Here is a 19,930-nt window from a genome sequence, read left to right on the forward strand (position 1 = left end):
CAATATGATATTTTCTCTCTTATTATCTATCCCTTTCCTAATGATTCCCAACAATCTGTTCACTTTTTGACCGCCACTGCACAATGAGTGGATGTTTTCAGAGAACTATCCACAATGACACCAAAATCTCTCTCGAGTGGTAACAGCTAATTTAGACTCCATCATTTTATATGTATAGTTGGGATTAAGCATTCCAATGTGCATTACTTTGCATTTATCAACACTGAATTTCATCTGCCATTTTGTTGCCCAATCACCCAGTTTTGTGAGATCCTTTTGAAGCTCTTTGCAGTCTGCTTTGGACTTAACGAGGTTGAGTAGTTTTGTATCATCTTCAATTTTTGCCACCTCACTGTTTACCCCTTTTTGCAGATCATTTATGAATACATTGAAGTATGTTGAATAGTACAGATCTCTGAGGGACAATATTATTTTCTTCTCTATTCTGAAAAATGACCATTTAATCCTACCCTTTGTTTCCTATTTTTTAACCAGTTGCTAATCCTTGAGAGGACCTTCCCTTTTATCCCATGACTGCTTACTTTGCTTAAGAGCCTTTGGTGAGGGAGCTTGTCAAAAGTTTTCAGAAATTCTAAGTGCACTATATCCACTGGATCCCCCTTATCCACATGTCTGTTGACCCCCTCAAAGAATTCTAGTAAGATTGCTGAGGTATGATTTCCCTTTACAAAAACCATGTTGACTCTTCCCCAACAAATTATGTTCATCTACGTGTCTGACAATTCTGTTCTTTAGGATAAACCAATTTGCCTGGTACTGAAGTCAGGCTTACTGGCCTGTAATTGCCGGGATCACTTCTAGAGCCTGTTTTAAAAATTGGCGTCACATTAGCTAACCTCCGGTCATTTGGTACAGAAGTGGATTTAAATGATGAGTGACAAACTACAGTTAGTAGTTCTGCAATTTCACATTTGAGTGCTTTCAGAACCCTTGGCTGAGTAGTACCATTTGATCCTGGTGACTTATTGCTGTTTTATTTATCAATTTGTTCCAAAACCTCCTCTAATGACACCTCAGTCTGGGACACTTCCTCAGATTTGTCAACTAAAAAGAATGGCTCAGGTTTAGGAATCTCCCTCACGTCCTCAGCCATGAAGACCAAAGCAAAGAATTCATTCAGTTTCTCTGCAATGGCTTTATCGTCTTTGAGTGCTCCTTTAGCATCTCGATCGTCCAGTGGCCTTCCTGTTTTTTAGCAGGCTTCCTGCTTCTGATGTACTTAAAAAACTTTTTTTTTGCTCTTAATTTTGCATCTTTGGCTAGTTGTTCTTCAAATTCTTTTTTGGCCTTCCTAATTATAATTTTTACACTTCACTTGCCAGAGTTTATTCTCCTTTCTATTTTCCTCACTAGGATTTAACTTCCACTTTTTAAAGGATGTCTTTTAACCTCTCACTGCTTCTTTTACTTTGTTGTTTAGCCATAGTGGCACTTTTTTAGTTCTGTTCCTATGTTTTTCAATTTGGTGTATACATTTAAGTTGAGGCTTTATTATGGTGTAAGAAAACAACTTCACATAGATTTGCAAAACTAAATAACTGAGCACAGATTGTAGATTTTAACAATGAATTTCTTATAATCTGCAGACCAAGAATTAGTCAGAGAAGAAATTTATGAATAATTTCAAACTAATTCCATTAAAAATTACCAGAGTTGCCACCTTGCTATTTTATTGCTATTATCATTTCATTTGATATTTTTCTTAAAGCTCCAGATTCTTGAGTCCAATAAGAACAAGAAATCTCAGATTTCATTTTAAAATAAAGTATTTTCTCTCTCCCCTCTTTGCAAAGAAAATTTTGGAAACATGACCTTAGTGTACCCTAATGGCTCAGAAACCAGAAAGTGAATAAACAGAACCCCAAAATATATTAATTTTTAAAATCTCATGATTTTGAAGCCCATCATGATTTGATGCCTCATTCATGATTTTTGAGTACTTGGGATTGGCCCAATATTGACTTACACAATCTATTCACGAAAGTACTTGGGTTCTCGAAATAGGGACGTCACCAAAAAGATGGTTTCTTTTCAGTGAACAAGGAAAAACCAAGAGGAGTTCATGTAAGGAAATCAAACTTATTTCTATGCTGAATGTCCTCTTACAACCTGGTTAGTTAGAACATTCAGTGTAATAATTGGAGTTTAACTCCGTGTTTTCCATTTTGCAATTCACCTTTCAGACAAGCAGTGACTGCTTATGAACCACGGAGTTTACTGTAAAGTATGACAATAAAAGCTATACCACACCTTATATTTGCTTCTTTGTTTATTGTTCAAATAAGTTTCTTAAAAGAAACTCAACTTAAACTATATAGGACCTCTAGCAGGGTAGGTCAATTTATGAGCTAAAAAAATAATGGACAGTGCTGCTTACAATTTGACCCAAGTGAGGTGAAAAGAAAGCTAGGAGGTCATATGTGCAAGAGAACGGGAACAAAGGAGGATTTGACAACTGTAGATGTCAAAATATATTGCCCATTGACATTTTGATATAAAACTATTTTTTTTAAATCCCTGGTATCTGCCAGGTCTTAACAATTCCTTTGTTATTGAAATTCCAGATAGTACACAGGGAAGAGTGAGTGCAAATTATTCTACAGTAAATAATCCTTATGGCAGATCAAATGTGGTGAAACGGCATGGAATATTACTGGTTCTGCCTTTTTCATTATTATTATTATTATGAAAGTCACCATTCAGTTTTGACGGCCCCATATTCCCATAACTCAGAACTTACCAGTGTTATGACATATTGCCACTGGAGTAGTGTCCCTTGGCACAACCTCAAACACAAGTAGTGGCTTTTGGGGTAGTACTTCCAGATGCTTTCAGCTTTGGCCTTGCTCGTCTCAATTTCAATGGGAGCACAATTAGGACAATGCTGAGTGGTTTTGGGGAAAGAAAAAAAAGGCCTGGCCTACAGCTAATTAAGGAGTCAACAAACACACAAAGCTTCGCATTTCATTTCAGAACACTTCGCTCCAACAGTGGCTTTTGAATCTCCATTTTTAAATTAAATGCACAGTCGTTACAAAATTACTGCTACAATTATTCTCCTCACCTATAAGCTTTATTTGCAATTCATTTTAGTTAATTAGTTGTGGTTTTGTTGGAGAGGTAATAGAAGAGAATTAATAATTGCCTCATCCACACACAATTGTTTTTCACAGCATGCGCACATGTTGACAAAAAAAAGTTTTGGAACTCCAGCCAATAACAAACAGAAGATTTTCACTACCTGAAAGGGTAGTGAAAGGGTTACAAAATTGTATATAGTGGATTAAACGGTTTATATTATACATTATAATTTATAAACATATTATAATTATAATTTCACCTCCAACTTGCTAGGAAATTTCATCCCTTTCTCATGCATGAGGACCTGGCTGCGGATTTATCACCTCCAGGCTGGATCACTGTAACTCACTGTATCTAAAGAATGGGAAGATGTTGCACAGGCTCCTGCTGGCACAGAACACAGTTGCCTACCTTCTCTCATCACTCATGTGAGCACATCAGGTTTATGCTCAAATCCTAATTTTCAAAACCATTAATGATCACACCCCAGCTACATCAAAACCCAAATTTTGATCTGTGAACCACCATGACAACTGTGCTCCTCTGGGACAACACAGATCACAAAGCCCAGGAAAAACCATGAGAGAGTTGGGAACAAAGTATTCTCTTACAAGGGGAGCCAACTATGGAACAGTTGTCCAGAGGAGATTAGACTAATCCCAAAACTGAACATCTTTAGAAAACACTGCCAAGCCTTCCTCTTTGAAGAAAGCCCTTCCACCATAAGTGACACTCACAATTCTAGCACTCCTTGTGTTCCCAAACTTCTCCAAACTCTGTAAAGCAAGCAAACAAAACCCCACACCCTCCCCAAGCAGAGTTCTGACCCCATAAAGGGAGAAGAGCCAGAGACTCCATGAAATCCTCTAGGGATTTTGCTATTGTTGATTTTACATGGAAGGTACTCAGAACTATGGCGATGGCATACACAAAACTGTAAGATAACTATCTGGATGGTGTTTTATTTTCTAATTCGTATTATTTTGGCACTATTATTTCTGTAGGCAATACAGCTGCAGCCATACCAATGGTCTTGGGGTCCTGTTGTTTCCTACAGAGGAAGCAGGGTATGTTGGGCTTGGCCAACACTTAGTTGGGAGATTTATAAAGGAATGCCTACATTTTACAGGAAGTGGGGCTGATCATTCAGAAGCGATACACACCCATGTGAGTCAGCACTACTGAACTAATAATGCTCCAGCCTGGTGTTAGGAAAGCACTTCGAAACTGGAGGTGCTATCTTTTGGCGGGGACGTAAGATCAGCGCTCTCCGTCTGTGATCACTAGTGATCCTCGGATAATTACAATCTGCCTATCCTTTGTACTTTTAATTAGAGACAATTATGATCAATTTCTTGCCTCAGATATTGTAGGACATTGCTCTGTGCTGTTAAATAGCTGTTCTGTTTCACTCCAGAAGTGGCTGCATTTGACCGGCAGGTACGGTGATCTCTATATAAAATTTGTTAAGCATGGTGGTCTAGAATACATGTAAGAGTATTTATGGATTATTTCTTTCAATCCTTTTGTTTTGGTTTTGTATTAGCATACATATTTATATTTATTAATTACAGCAAAAAATCTCACTATCATCTATTAATTTTTTATACGTAAGAGCGATTAGTCAAAAGCTATATTTAAATAACCATGATACCAGACTCATGCAAATGACAACTTTAAAGTGTGAGGAATAAACTCAAACAAGTTTTACCACATTTTTATATAATTATAGTATGTAAGTGAACACAACTCACGTTATGACAATTGGCTGAATCATCTTCGACGCCATAACCCTACCATAAAAGCTGTTTTGCATAACTGTCTTTTAACCAGACTGCAAATGTTTAAAAATACAATCACTAAAACTTGGTCTTTAATATTATATACATAAAAGAATTGGGTAGTGCTGGTAGCCCCACTTATAATGAAGATTGCCTGACACTTCTCATTATCAGATGCTTTTTTTAGTTGCTTATGCCTTTGCCAAACTTTAACCCTTTGAGTTTCCCAGGCAATCTTAATTCTGCCATTTCCTAGCTTTGGCGTGCTTGACTTTGCAACCTGGACATTCTTTCAACGTAGTTTTGTGTGTGTGATATTTAAACATGTAGCTCTGAGGTTTTGCATAGGGGTTTTGTAGAAATGAAAAATAAATAAATTCTTGTGTGACTGACCAAGTATAAATGAAAGAAAAGCTCTGAACAACATTACATACATTTCTCAGAAGTCTGTCATGTCCACAAGCCACTTAACGCCCCCAGACGCATGGCTGTAACAATGTTCTCATATCCCCGTCATGTCTAAGTTAGCCTCAAAGCTTAAGATATGCGAGGGTACATTGCATTTTTATTTAGATATATAAATCAACAAATGATAAAGTCCACTAGGAACCTAGCCATGCAAATTTAATTTATCTGGGTAGCATACAAATACTATAGTGTTGGGTGTTACATGCTCTGGTTTCTCTTCAAAGCAGTGTGGCCAAGTAGACAGAGCACTGGGCTGAACTCAGGAGAACTATTCCATTTCCAGTTCTGCCCCACTTGCCTGCTGGGTTCTAGTCCAGTACCTTTCTGGGTGACCTTGGGCAAGTCATTTCAGCTCTGTGCCTCAGTTTCCCCACATGACCCACGCAGAGATGCACTGACCTCAGGGGTGCTTGTGGGCATGCTGGGATCTGCCCACACAGAACACGTCAGGATTTGGTCCTAACTTTGAGAATTTAAACCATACAACTATTACACAAATATACATACAGGGCTTGCTTACACACGAAAGTTGACACCCTAGCTTAATCGGAGTTAATTTAAGGTCTAATAGCTATGCCTGAATAATTCCATGTGTGGTTGCTCTTATTCCACAATAAGAGTGTCTTGTTCCTGTTTAACTGTCAAAGTGGATTCCAGAATAAGAGCTATTCCAGAATAATTCCATGTGTAGACAAGTTCCTCCTCCAGCCCCCCAGCCCCCAACAGAGTTCCCAGAAAAGACTCCTTGTTATCAAAATACTGCATGTATGAATTATACATTGCAGGACATATCCAAGAAAAAGTAGCAATAAGCAGTAAGAAAAATGAAAATGTAGAATTGATAACTAGCATTCCTTACTGATTTGTTTGGTGGCATCATAAGAACATGACTAAATACACAGATTGATGCAGGACTGAAATAAACTATAATATGAGTTTCACATACAATCATGAGATGAATTTCAGAGGAAAAAACCGCCAAACTATCCTAATCTTCTCTCTGCAACTTCTTCCTCCTAGTTATCAAATAACTGCTACACTAATTACTTCAATCTTATGTAACTTTCCCTGGAAATTTCTGAACCATCCAAGAGAATAACCACGTTTCATGTAAACAGGTTTGCTGTAATATAGTCATACAAAAAGAGTGGTAAATTCTTTCAACTTCAAAGAAGGGAATTCAAAGGCTACCATCAGGTTACTAATCTGTCAGCCTTTGGACAGATGCTGGTGCATAATTCATGCTACCAGAATTTCAAGGCTGCATGAACTCCCACAAACTGGCCATAAAACAAGAAAAGAGACATGTAGGCCATATCCCCTCTCTACTCTGGACACCACAGACAGCCCTCCATGGGATCAAGGATCTAAACTCATTAAATCAAATAGGAGCCATGAAAATGGTTACCATGGCCTTCAGCACAGAGGGTGGATTCCTGGGGTAGAAGTGGTATCAATGTACTTTCAATGGAGTTATATTTCCTGGAAGCTGAACAGAGAGATCACAGCGCCCATGTGGATGCCCAGGACATATGGATTCCGAGGAAGAAACCTATTTTGTCCAAGTGGACGGGGTTGGAACGGAGAAAAAAGGTACATTCCACCCCACAAAATGTTTACGTTTAGTAGAGTGTATTTTTTAATTTTAAAAAACAACATCTCCTCCATAACAATTTTCCTAAATCATCCATTAGCTGGAGATAAACTGTGCACCAGGACAATCCCTGCTTGGGAGAAAAGATACACTCCTGAATTTAAAAAGTTACTGGGCCAGATGTTCACTGGTACAAGTCAAGTAAGGATCTTGCCCACAGAGTTTTCATGGAATCGTGTCATTAGAGGGCATATTTGCAATCCCTGTAGAGTGACCAGGGTCCATGATCCTCTAAAGCACTGGCTGTCTTGAGAAGCCAGCAGATCTCAAGTCCTCTGCACAAAAAGGATAGCCAACTAAAAGGGCTCTTTGCCCTCTGTGCTACTTCCTAGCCCATCCCACTACATCCTTGTGTGGTGCCACTTAGGAAACCTTTTTCCACTGTCCCCAGAGTCATACCACACACCCCTCTGGTAATGGGATATAAGGTGCAGGGTCAGGTTTCAGTGATGTTAGCATCAACATCTGTGGAAAATTCTTCAGCATTTTCCACAGGCAAGCAGGAGATGCTACTGCATAGAGTAGCAGGGCACCTTCTACTTCCTATTACACATCACTATGCCTCCCCCCATGTAAAACAGAGCCAAAAATATGCACAACGCATGCAGAAATCTCTGTGCATGCTCCTGTGGACAATGTCGTCACTTAAGTACCACTCTCCCTTTTATTTTACTACTTCCTGGTATCTGCACGCATTTCATCCCCTCCAAACCTATAAGCAGAGCGAGCAATTTGGCATGATAAAGAGCTACGCATATTTACCAAATTGCTAAGAGCAACAGAAGATAACTTGTTTGGCAAATTTAGTTTCAAAGAGAGATAACTACATCTGCGCATCAGAGGGAAGACCTGGGCTTCTATAGAGCTTAAGAACTATGGGAACTACAGAATGCTAATTACTGGAAAAGGCAGATCTAGGTATGAAACAGACCAAATTCACTGCTATCGGGGTTCAGTTCTGTGGCATCCAAATGGGATCAAGCGCATAATGGAATTTAAAAAAACAAACAAACAAACAAAAAAGAAGGGTGGGGAAAGTGAAATGCAGTTTAAAAAAAAAAAAGTGCTAAATTTCCATAAGATTTTTGAAATGCCCTTTAAAAATGCACCCAACTGTGCACACCAAGATAGAAAATGAACCAAAAACTTTTAAAGAATTTTTTTTAAAATCTATTTTACCGTGTACGCCGTCATTACAATGTATTTGTGTTACAGAGGCATCAATACAGATCTGGGCACCGTGGTGCTGGGCACTGAAAATAAGGGCTTGTGTACATAGAAAAGTTGTACCAATGTAACTACACCGGTATAGTTAAAGTGATACAACCTCTCGAGAGTGGAGACAGTTATCAGTATAAAGATACTTTATAACCAGTATATCTATTCCTGTGTGGGATGGGAAAGAAGATAGCCTGGTATAAGGCACCTTTATATCAGTATAACTACATCCACACTCATGGTGGTATGTACTCATAAAAAAGATTAGAAATAATTATGCTAGGACAGTATCTGTGTGTACACCAAGCCTAAGACACACAACATGAGGCAGAGGCTGTCTCCGGAACAGTTTATATTCCTCACAATTCAGTACAAGGAAAAGCAGTGACACAGAGACACGAAGTGACTTGCCTCCACACTGATCACTGGGAGAGCAGAGAACAAAACTAGGTCTCCAGACTCCCAGATCCACCAACCCACACAGCCTCTCAGTGAGTTGTGATAGCATTTGGGGATTCTACTTCTGTTCAAAAACCTCATGGGTAGGGCCATAGAGAGACTGATTTTCAGCTTCCAAACTGATGGTGGTAGAGGGAAACCTTCTCTGCCCCAGTGAAAGAGAAACAACATGGAGCATGCACAGCATAAGAGGCCAGCATGGATGGCACATAAGCATGGCATCCAAGTGGCACATAAGCATGGCACCTTGCCGGAACAGAAGGGAATGGGGAAAGTATTTCGGCATGTTTTCCTAAGACACCAGTTCTATGGTTACAGTTGAGTTGGACCAGACCGGGTAGTTCCATATTGGGAAAAAAAACCACCCTGATCCTACTAGCTACCCTATACCGTGTTTCTTTTAATGGTATGGAATAACCTAGCCAATTAAACCACTCCCTGAGCCTCCACACACTAAAACCATGTAAGGTGAGAGGAAGTAGGAGGCAGTAGAGCCCTTCTTTCCCCCCCTTAATTAAAAGCATTGGGGGCTCCCCTGCTCTCCTTGGCTTATATAAGCGCCCTGCCCTCAAAGTTCCCCTTCCTCCTTAGCTGGAAGAGACAGAGAGAGAGAGAGCGCAGCTCCCTCTACTGTTTCAATCTGTTTTAACCACTGCACCGAAAGCGATGGCCAACGCAGAGAACTCCAGTCCTGCGTCTATAAGGCCCAATCCTGCAAGATGCTCAGCACAGAACTTTCCATTGACTTATGGAAGTAGAGGGAGCTCAGCACCTCTCGCAGGATTAGGAAGCCGGCGCTTGATCCAGTCCCCATTCAAGTCCATGGAAAGGCTCCTATTTACTCCAGTGGGAGCTGGGTCTTGCCCCAAGTTTGTCTCTGGGAAAAATGAAATGCTGCCTACTGAATTTCTATTAATCCAGTTTTGAGAAACACCAGACAACTACTATATTCCACAGAAATTGAGGGGTTTTCCTCTCATGACTGTCTGACAAGAAACCAGAATGAAGTATTAAAACCTGCTGACTACAGCTCTCAAGAACTTTGAGTGCTGTAACAGGGTGTGTGCTGGAGAGCTAACTGAAGATGACAGTCAAAGGACGTTACAGAAGCTCCAGAAGGAGGGCGTGTCTGGTAACAAAGCTGGGGTAGGTGACTTCTCAAAAGAGTCCACTGGCGTGAATAAAATAGTATTTAAACAAGATTAGCTGATAATTCCACTCCACCCTCACTATAACACTCACCAAAAGGGAGGAATGCTTTTACTGCCAAGTATGTAATACGGTAGGAAGTGATACTGGGAAAGAGTATACATAGGTGAAGCTAGGTTCACCTGCCTGCTAGTTACAGACCACACTCGCTCTGGATAGTTCAGGGTGTGACTAAGGTCCGCTCTACACAGTACAGTATGACCATTTTGATTAGGAGTGTGATTTTTTTTTTTTTAAACAAAATAGTTTTTACCAGTACAACCTCTACTATGGATTAAGTTACACCAGTATAAAGATGCCTTATACCATTATAGCTTATTTGCCTTCTTATAGAAGCACTTTCATACCAGGATAACCGTGTCCAGACAGGGGGGCAAGGTTTTCGACAACTTTAACTATCAGTACTAAAGCAGTACAACTTTTGTTTGTAGACAAAGCCTAGCTTTATGTCTAAAGCATGAGCTTTCCCCCCCCTCTAACCGCACCAACATTCAACTGGTTCACCTAAAATTTCTCGTCAGTTTGCCTAAAATTTCACGTCTGTTTTTCTGCCAGGGAGAATATTTCTTGAGAAGTTTGAGGTTAATTGGATGAGGGATCTGGGTGGTGCAAATGTTTTTAAAAATGAGGATGGTTAATTTTTTTCCAAAATGTCTTTAAAACAACAACAAAACCAAAACCTTCCTCTCTCTAAAATCAGCTTTGCCTAGAAACTTCATTGGCCGACATCCTGTGAAACCAGAACTACTGCTTTATGTTGTTCAGCATTGGCCATCCTGTAGAACTTAATGGCTGTGCGCATTACCTACAAAAGACTAAATAAATAAAAGTTCCAAGGTTGTATCATGATGAAATCAAAGCTGATTTAATTTCAGGAAGTTTCATTGCAAAAGATAGGATCCATGGATGTGTTTATTTATTCAAACAATTGTGAGTGGGAAGTGAAGTTGATACACCTACAGTAAATGCAACATTTTGCTCAGGGAAAATGACTGAGGTGACACAAGCGTTGTACTAAAATTTCCAGTTCAGAAGGAAAATTAAAGCTACCAAGCAAGATTTTGAGCTTTAAGGTTACAAAAAAGGGACACAACTGATGGTGCAAAATAGTCTTCTTTGATTGGTTGGACTATAATATAGGTTATTTTAGAATAATGTCTTATCTGAGTTCTCTATAACAGAGTCTAACTTAACACTCTTTTTAAATTCTTTTCACTTGGTACAATCATCCCAAAAGCTTTCTAGTCAGCTACTGTTATTATTTCCCAAAGCCAAGGACTCTCCTAGAGTCATTATGTTCAGCAACTGACTCAGGCAACCGTAATTATTTTCTTATCAAATTACTTCTTATTCTTTAATACGTTTCCTGCATTGTTATACGAACATTTTTTAAAGTGCATTCACTTTCAAATAGCAAAATTGTTGGATTTTAGTACTTATTCTTGTTCTTACTCTGTCTATTTTAAGGCGTATTTTAATCTAGACCTGGAAATAAGAAAGCCATCTGTAACACCCATTGTAGCACCATTTAACTCTCTAATTTAAGTGGAACTTTCCTCTGCCATGGTCAGATGCCAATAGCTGCCATTATTAATTTTCCATACAGTATCAGACAATGGATTTAGCGAAATATCCTTCATGTTACACAGAGTGGTCGTCAAGTCAGCTAAACAAACAACTGAGCCCTTGTATTACAGTGGACTTTTTCTGAGTCCATTGTAACCTGGAAAAAAAGTGTTTCCTCTCAGGCAAATTCTATAGCAAGAATGTAGTGTGGGAAAACATCGGAACTGTTTTGTTTCTTTTAAAAATTGCTGTATTTGTCTGCTTCATCTGCTTTTACATTAGTACGCTGGTCCCTCTCCTGAGAATCTTGTTCAGTTTTGACAAGTCCCTGCCCATTTTATTTCCAATTCAAAGTTTGCCGAAGTCAACGGAAAGACTTCCACTGACTTAAATGGGCTTTGGATTAGGGCTTTTGGTCCCTGTTCTACAATGAACTTTGGACGGGTGGTATTGAGGTCGGTCAGTGGGGCTCTGTCAAGCACCGGCATCCATCCACACCAAGTTCATGCATGATCAGAGCACTTGTGAGAGTTTACCCAAGTAAAGACTGAGTAGCCAGTGAACTAGGACTTCCAGATTTGGGCCAATGTAAACACGTAGTTCAGTGTAAGCATGCTACTGGATACAGTATTTCTTGAACTGGAGATGGAGGGAAACAGTCTGCTGATCAACTGGCGACTTACAATTTAGTTACAATAAGTTACTTAGAATTATTTGAGTATTTGCCAATATCTACCTAGTACTTTGCTAAAGGGAGATGCATATTGTAAGGTATACGTAACATCATTAGTTAGCTATGACAGGCAATCTACTCTGATTTATCTTTTAGCATCACCTCATTTGGAAGAATAGTGGGTCTCTGCCCCATCTATAACCTATGCATGTAACTTTGATATTGTAAAGTGATACTATGTTAAGGAAGCAATAGACTCTCTTCAACATGAGCCAAAATATTTAACCTGCAACCTTTTGGAACAGAAGCTGACAACATCAGTGGCCTGGCCAAAAGTCTTACTAACATGGAATTGCCACAGGCTAATAAATATGAAGAACTCTTCACCAAGCATTTTACTACTGTTGAGTGAGAAGTGCTTAATTGTTTCAGAAGTCTTGCACTCTCCTGTCTGCTCTATGCACTCTTTACTGTACATAAAATATCCAAGAAGATTGCCTTGTCATGCCTTGCCTTTAATCTCCGTTTAAACTGGACATAGCTGAAATAAGAGCTGTGGCTCAAAATGATCCAATCAAACACAGGACTGAGGACCTAATCCTGACCTTCACCCCTCGGACCCAGAGAAACTAATGCAGGTTCCACTTCTTTGGGGGATCAGTGGGTAAGTCTGGGAGTGAAAGATTTGGGGGCGCAATCCACCTCCCACTGAAGGCAACAGCCCCAATACAGCACTGCCCAGTACAGTTGTGTCGCCACTTACACCAGTGCAAAAGTAGTGCAAAGCACTACCAAATCAGAATTACACACACTTTGTACCAAGATAAACAGGCAGGCCAGCAGTGTACCAAGGTCTTTCCAGTGACTTCTACTCAGACCCAAGGTCTGTGCACACAGAGTACCCATCCTCCTTCCCTCCCTACTATGAAGCCCACCTTCATGGGATCTGCTTGCATCCCAGCAGCAGGAATTTTGAGAGGCAAGAAAATCCACAACTTAGCAGTTTCCAATAGCCATCCTCCTCCCTGCAGAGGGAAAACGTAGAGGCCCACGGGCTACTAAAGCGCTCTGGCTGTGGAACATATGGTGGACCCCAATGCACAGCCTTGTTATTTGGCCTGTATCCACTGGGTTGAAGACTTGGCCCTACGTGTAAGTTAACCAATCCAACTGCAACAAAAGCCTGACAGCCTCTAATCAACATCTTTGATTTTTTTGACATGGGATAAAGCTCCTCGCTCGAAAACATTTGATGTTTGATCAGAAGAAAATGTAGTTTTGTAATGAAAAGAAGAAGAATTCTATATGAAAAAAGGGGGTCATATTCCAAGGTTCCAATCACACAGGCAAAAGCCCTGCATACAAAATCAAATTTTGCCTGCCTCCAGAACACTGGATAGAGCCCTACATTTGTCCACACCAACATATCTTTAAAACAGGCCAACAATAGTGGAAGTTACTGACGCACATGCAAGAATAAATATTCAGGAATTTTCACCAACACCAGTAGCCATGTGCATATGCTGAACTCGAAACATGCATGTTGCAGGCATGAATGAGATTAAACAAGAAGAATCATTGCAAATCGTTACACAGTGAAATTAGATGCTAAAATATTTTCACATGATCTCAGCAGACAGCTTTACTCCTTAATTAGACCCTGTTTTTTAGTCTATATGACAACGAAAAAACCCCACTGGTTTAAATCTTATCTCTGATGAAGCCTTCCCATTAATAAAAATGTAAACAAAGAGAGTAGTAAAACGTTGATAAGATCATTAAAAAAAAAAAAATCAGAATCCCAATGCAGCAGGATTGGAATTGTCTAAAGCTGCTCAATTAGGACAGGGTGTCACATAAAGTTCAGCCCAGAGTGTTAGCAATCACATTCTCCAGCAACATGTATATAATTGGAGATCTTCATAAGAACCCTCAGGTTTAAAGGCTCATAAAATCTGTATTTTACTCGTAATTTGCAGGAGACAAAGAGAAATTGTTAAGGACAAGTAACATTTTCCTCCCAGTGAAAAAGGCTTTGAAGATAATACTCTTATGATTACAAACAAACTAATTCTTAATGCCTTATTTTTCTTCCAGAATATTTGGAGAAATGTATAACTTTTTTTTTTATTGTATATATTCACACACACAAGAGGAAGAGAGAGAGAAAAAAAATGAGTATCACAAAAGTATATTGGAAACTATACATTTTAAATTACTTTTGAATACAAATAATAAAGCACTTTGTGATAAGTATCTTGATAAAACATTGTAATCAACCGTGAGACAATCTATGTTCTTCAGATAAAAGTATGTATAGGCTCCAAAATATAGCTGAAAGGTGTTATTTCATTTAAGGGTGAAAAAAAATCCATCATCAAAAATATTAAGTACACCTGACTCTCAGTGTTAGACTCACAGATCCCTCTGCACTTTCTAAAACAAAACCCTTTCAATTTGTTAAAGACTCCACTGGTGAGAGCATTCCATAAATTACCAATTTATACTGGCCATTTTCTGAAATGTTCAAAGCAAAGCTAAGGTAACGAACAGGATGCTGAAGTTTCCATTCAGAACAGTAAAATATATCCTGCCATCAAGCCCGCATAGTGTAACTTTAGATTTTGCTTGAGTCAAGCCTTTTGGAAATAAAAGCTTGTTGGCTTTCTAGATAAAGCCATTTCAGACTGCTTTTTGGAATCCTGCTAAAAAGCTGTTTGGATCTCAAAACCTGTCAAAGCAAAACAAAGACTAGTAAAACCTAGCATTTCCTACCTGGTACAGGTAAGGACCAGCTCTCAAAGGCCACCTTGGGATACTTCAGACTAGTAATCAGACTCATGTTTAGAAGAGACACTAACATGAACAAAACCAAATCTGTCCCGTCCTTTTCTTCTTTTGTTAGCAAAATCTACGGCAGTGGCTTGGTCGAGTGAACAAGATGAAGACCCCACAGACTAAACTAGTCCAAATATGCTGCTAGAGAGAAATACACAAAAAGAAGGCTTACTGCTTGTCATGTGACTCGGTGAGATATGCTGCCCATTGGGTGTGCTTGAAGTGAGGTCAATAGCCATGTTGGAGTGCTCCCTTTCGGGCGAAAGCTCATTGTCACCTGTTTTCACAAAATAAAACACTTAGGTTTCTGTCCCATGGCTCCATAAAATTATTCAATTATACAGCATTCAGACTTGCTAACTTCTTTTCTACCCACCCGCCTTCCAATTTTAATAGATTCCTCCACAGTCAACTAAAATTGGCTTCCTAGTGACCACAAACATGAATTATTATTTTTGAGAATCAAAAAGTATCCTCCAATCCCCACAGATTATAAAAAGTACACGTGAAAATCTTGCTCTGGCTGTTTTGCATGAACAGAACTTAGAATTACTTGCCCATTTCTACATACTTTGGTGCTAACAGACTAGAGACTGAACTGGAGCAGAGTGGAGTATCATTCTTCTGTAAGGACCTTCCACTCCAATTTTGATTCATGGTTTTCATGTAGCTGGCCATTAAGCTATAATAGTTCAACAAAGTAAAGTATTTTCCCTTAATGGACAAGAAGGGAGCAATGTATAGTACTAAAAAGCCTCACAGTAAAAAAATGATTTAGTTTCTGTCCTGTTTCTCATTTATGTTTTATATAAAATAAACATTGCTCTCTTATGAAAATATTTAAGCAAATATTTAAGCTTATAAGATAGTGTTTTGTTTTTTTTAAATAACCACTCAAGTTTAGTGTTAAATGGTATCTCTCCACTGTTCTCTTACAATATGGAGTTTAATAACAGCACAAATGAAAGTTAAGAGTTTCGGGGGTGGGGGGTAACACTTTCTACAGAGATATTGTGAAAAGGAAAGCAAAGGAGACTTCACAAGTAAACCAACAAAGTTAAATAAAAGTACTTACATGTTATATATCCATCAGTAGCCTCTGCTTCCATAGTCAAAGTGCAGAGCTACAAGGCAAAAGAATACAGCCTCAAAGATGCCTGCAAGTATCAGCCATTAAATGCTTCCACTTATTTAAAGCCATTAGTAGTTGCCTCTTTTGCTACTGCCCCTGCAACCAGCACCTAAGAAACATGCAAATGAAGTGGTGCACCCTGCACTGGTAAGTTTTTGAACTCTTTTGGCAAATGATCTAAAACTGCTGCAGACGGGGGTAGAAAAGGTAAGTCTGCATCTTGATGAGCTATGTTGAGACTATAATTTAATTTTTAATTACAGTTCCACCTGCTTTCATGATTTTTTTTTTTTTTTGGAGGATCCAGTTGGACCAGGTATGTTTTCACTGGGATTTTAATGCTTTATCAATTATCAGTTCTCACAGCCACAGCAGGCTTCTAAGATGTTGATACTACAAAAATTGCCCCTTCCATACTTATTCCATGATGGCTATCATGTTCTGACTAAAATAAAACCCTTCAGTGTCCATATTCCTTTCAGAGTTATTACAGCCTTTTGTCTTCAATTGGCCATCGAACACCCTCACTCACACACCCAGACACCTGTGTATGCACCTGTTCATTGTAACCATACCTATCATACTATGGGCTGCATGTCATATTTAATATTTCTAGACCATGCATTTTGCGGTGTGTGCCGATCTCAAAGTTTCTGGAAGCACTTTGCTGACATAGAACAAGCTATTACTTTCCAGAAACTCAAGTAACTGTATTGGATGACACCCCCAAGCTTTCATTTGATTAAAAGGGAGGGGGGGAAGGAATCAATAATCGTAACTATATTATTTTAAGTGGAAAAGTTAAGGAACTGACATGATCAGAGGAGAATTTTATTTCCTCTCTCCATCTACGGCCCCTTTTTTGCCTTTAGTTTCAAAACTCTCACTGCACCAAGCAGCTAAATTATTCACATGAGCCATTTCTGTATTGATCGCCAAGTATATTTAGCCCTGGCTCCTGGAATTTCTCCATTACTTACTGGAAAACAGGCAGCTTCACTTCTTGTCTCCAAAACCACTTCCCTCTCCCCTACCCCACGGCCCCTAAAAAAAACAACTTTCCTCTGTGTTCCTCTCTGGTATAAGGCAGATCAAATTCCCAAGGCACCCAGTACACATAACACATACATTTCGAACTGAAGAGCTGCCATCAAACTCTTTCCATTACTGATTTGTACACGATTGTAACAACTTTTAGAGACCACTTTAAAAAAAAAAAAAACAGACAAGCAGCTCCCTCAAGCCCTTTTAATGTTACCTTATCTTTCCCCTAGTACAGGTAGATGAGGGGGAGGGGGGAGGAGAACACGTCAGAAGCAACAGGGAAAGGAGATCATCCTAGCCAATGAAATGGAAGGAAAGAAAGGAAAGGACGGGAAGGGTGGAGGGGGAAGGAATGAAATATACATAAAAGAAAATGTTCTTTGATTCTTTGAAATAAAGAAAAAAAGAGAGTTTGATCACAATGTCCAGCTGTAATGGCAAATCCCCAGCTGCTAACCCCCTCCTACCCACCACCAATGGAGGGATAGTTATGATCGTATTGAAGATATAGCGAGATGGGAAAAGTTAACAAAAATAAATTAAAATCCCCTCTCCCCCGCCCCGTCTGTCCCCTGAAACTTACAAGTAGAACATTCAGAGCGAACGGATCGGTGGGGAAACTGAACAGAAACAAAAAAAAATGAGCGAGGACTCCCTCCCTTGGGATGGTCTTGTTGAGAAACTCACTCAGGAATGGCACATACTTTCAGGAAAGATGAAGAACAAAAAGAGAGAGGGAGGGAGGGAGAAGGGGAGAGAGGTCAGCCAGTGCTACAGCAATGCGATTAACCAGGAGAGAGAAAAACTTGATCCACCGGTTCCTTAAGAATCGACAAGAAAACTGGAGGAGAGGAAGAAAGGGGGGACTTGGAGAAGGGGGGGGGGGGAGGAACAGAGAAGTTAAAAAAAAAAAACCACCCACACAGAGCAATAAACCTAGGCCAACTTCACAGGATTGTTTTTGGCCCCTGGCAAAATGAAGAGATCTTAATTTCATCTCTGTCAATCCCCGCCCAGAGCACAACCTGTCAACGTAATTTAAGTCCTGCCTCATTCAATATCGTGTCTGTCATGCCAGGAATAATACCGAAAATAACACTAAAAAGGGATGTAGAGCACTTTCTCCCAGGTAGCTGCAGCTAGAATAGGAAGCTGCTGCAAACTGCAATTCAAACCCTTGTTGTCAGTTTCCAGAGCGGAGAACTGATTAATCGATTCACAGCCCAGAAAAGAGCATTTTAATTGTGAAAAAAAAAAAAGAAAAGAAAAAAGCAGCACCCCAAAAGGCTTTGCCGGTCCTACCCCGTAGAGCCAGTCACTATGCTAACCCTACAGCAAATCATATTAATCCCCCCCCTCCTCCGACCACACGTATGCAGACCGGCTGATTAGTGTTAATTCGTATTATTGTTGTTCCTGGGTAACAGCAACAAGTCATTTGATCGCATCACAGCGCGAGGGATGCCCCACCGTTAGACTTTACTTTGAGACAGCCCCCCCCCCAGCCCTTGGCAAAAGCAGAGACGTTCACACACACACAGAGAGAGAGAGAGAGAGAGAGAGATTTCTGTGAGCCATCATCACACAAATAACCCCCCCCCCCCCCCCCCGCCGCCGCCCCTGGAAACCAAAATGCCAAGCGAAGATTTACCTCAGCAGCGCAGGCAGTACCTCACTTCCATCACCCTTGTGTGTGGTGTTTTTATTCGTGTCTCCTCGCCCTGGCGCTCTCTGCGCGCCTAGTGCTTGCGCGTTGGGGCGCCGCAGCGGGCTGCGGGAAGCGCAAGCGGCGGGTCTGTCGCTAAGGGTAATCCTGCTTGGACTTCCTCCATCTTCAGAGCGCAGGGCCGGCCCGGGACAGCTGGTCAAACCCCGAGAAACCGATCCGGCAGAGACACCCTCGCGCGCGCGCCCCCCCCCTCCCCCGCCGCCCTCAGAGCGCATCTCGCCCAGGCGGCCTCTCTCAGAGGCCCCCCCCCCCTGCGCCGGGGAGGCCGCCGGGAGTGCGCCTCCGCGCCGGCTGGGCTGCTCAGCGCGCTCGGCAATCGATTACAGGGCGAAGCGCTGCTCCGGCGGCTCGCCGGCGCGCGCCCTCCCGGCGAAGGAGCGGGAAGGCCGGGGGGGGGCTTCGCCGCGCCAGAGGGCCCCCCCCCCACCCCGGATGGCCGGCGGGCAGAGCCCTTCCGCTCCCTCTGCGGCGAGAGCCAGAGGCAGGAGCGGAGCCGCCGCCCGGGGCGACCTCCCTGTGCTGCTCTCGGGTTCATGATTCAGCAGTTCTGTTTCTGAACTTTCTTTCTCAAGACTCTGCCCCTGTGCCATCACAGGCGCAGCAGCAGGAATGAGAATCAGAGAATCTCGGGGTTGGAAGGCACCTCAGGAGGTCATCTCGTCCAACCCCCTGCTCAAAGCAGGGCCCATCCCCAATTTTTGCCCCAAATCCCTCAATGGCCCCCTCAAGGATTGAACTCACAACCCTGGGTTTAGCAGGCCAGTGCTCAAACCACAAGACTGTGTTTTGTGCGTGAGAAAGGACGACCCCGAGCCTTTCCGGGTTATAGATTCAGATGTTGGATTTAGGGGCAATAACTTCCATTGAAATGAAGACTTGTGGCACCTCAGAGAGGAACCCATTTGTTTGAGCATCAGCTTTCCTGAGCTGCAGCATCGGATGAAGTGGGCTGTAGCCCACGAAAGCTGATGCTCAAATAAATGGGTTCGCCTCTAAGGTGCCACAAGTCCTCCTTTCCTTTTCGCGAATACCAACTAACACGGGTGCGACTCTGAAA

General features: G+C 41.1%; 1 protein-coding gene across 3 annotated transcripts in view; it reads right to left on the reverse strand.

The window, feature by feature from the left end:
- IKZF2 (IKAROS family zinc finger 2) overlaps positions 1 to 19,004 on the reverse strand; it is a 128,982-nt gene extending 109,978 nt beyond the window's left edge. For all 3 annotated transcript variants that reach the window (XM_073306722.1, XM_073306723.1, XM_073306721.1), the window contains exons 1-3: positions 18,796 to 19,004; positions 16,044 to 16,092; positions 15,141 to 15,245 (exon numbers count right to left, since the gene is read on the reverse strand). In XM_073306722.1, the coding sequence (XP_073162823.1) occupies positions 15,141 to 15,245; positions 16,044 to 16,077 (139 nt within the window). In that variant the 5' untranslated portion in view covers positions 16,078 to 16,092; positions 18,796 to 19,004. The remainder of the gene's footprint in view (positions 1 to 15,140; positions 15,246 to 16,043; positions 16,093 to 18,795) is intronic.
- Positions 19,005 to 19,930: the final 926 nt, after the last annotated feature.

The sequence above is a fragment of the Lepidochelys kempii genome, chromosome 11, assembly GCF_965140265.1.
Source record: "Lepidochelys kempii isolate rLepKem1 chromosome 11, rLepKem1.hap2, whole genome shotgun sequence".
Classification (NCBI taxonomy): Eukaryota; Metazoa; Chordata; order Testudines; family Cheloniidae; genus Lepidochelys; species Lepidochelys kempii.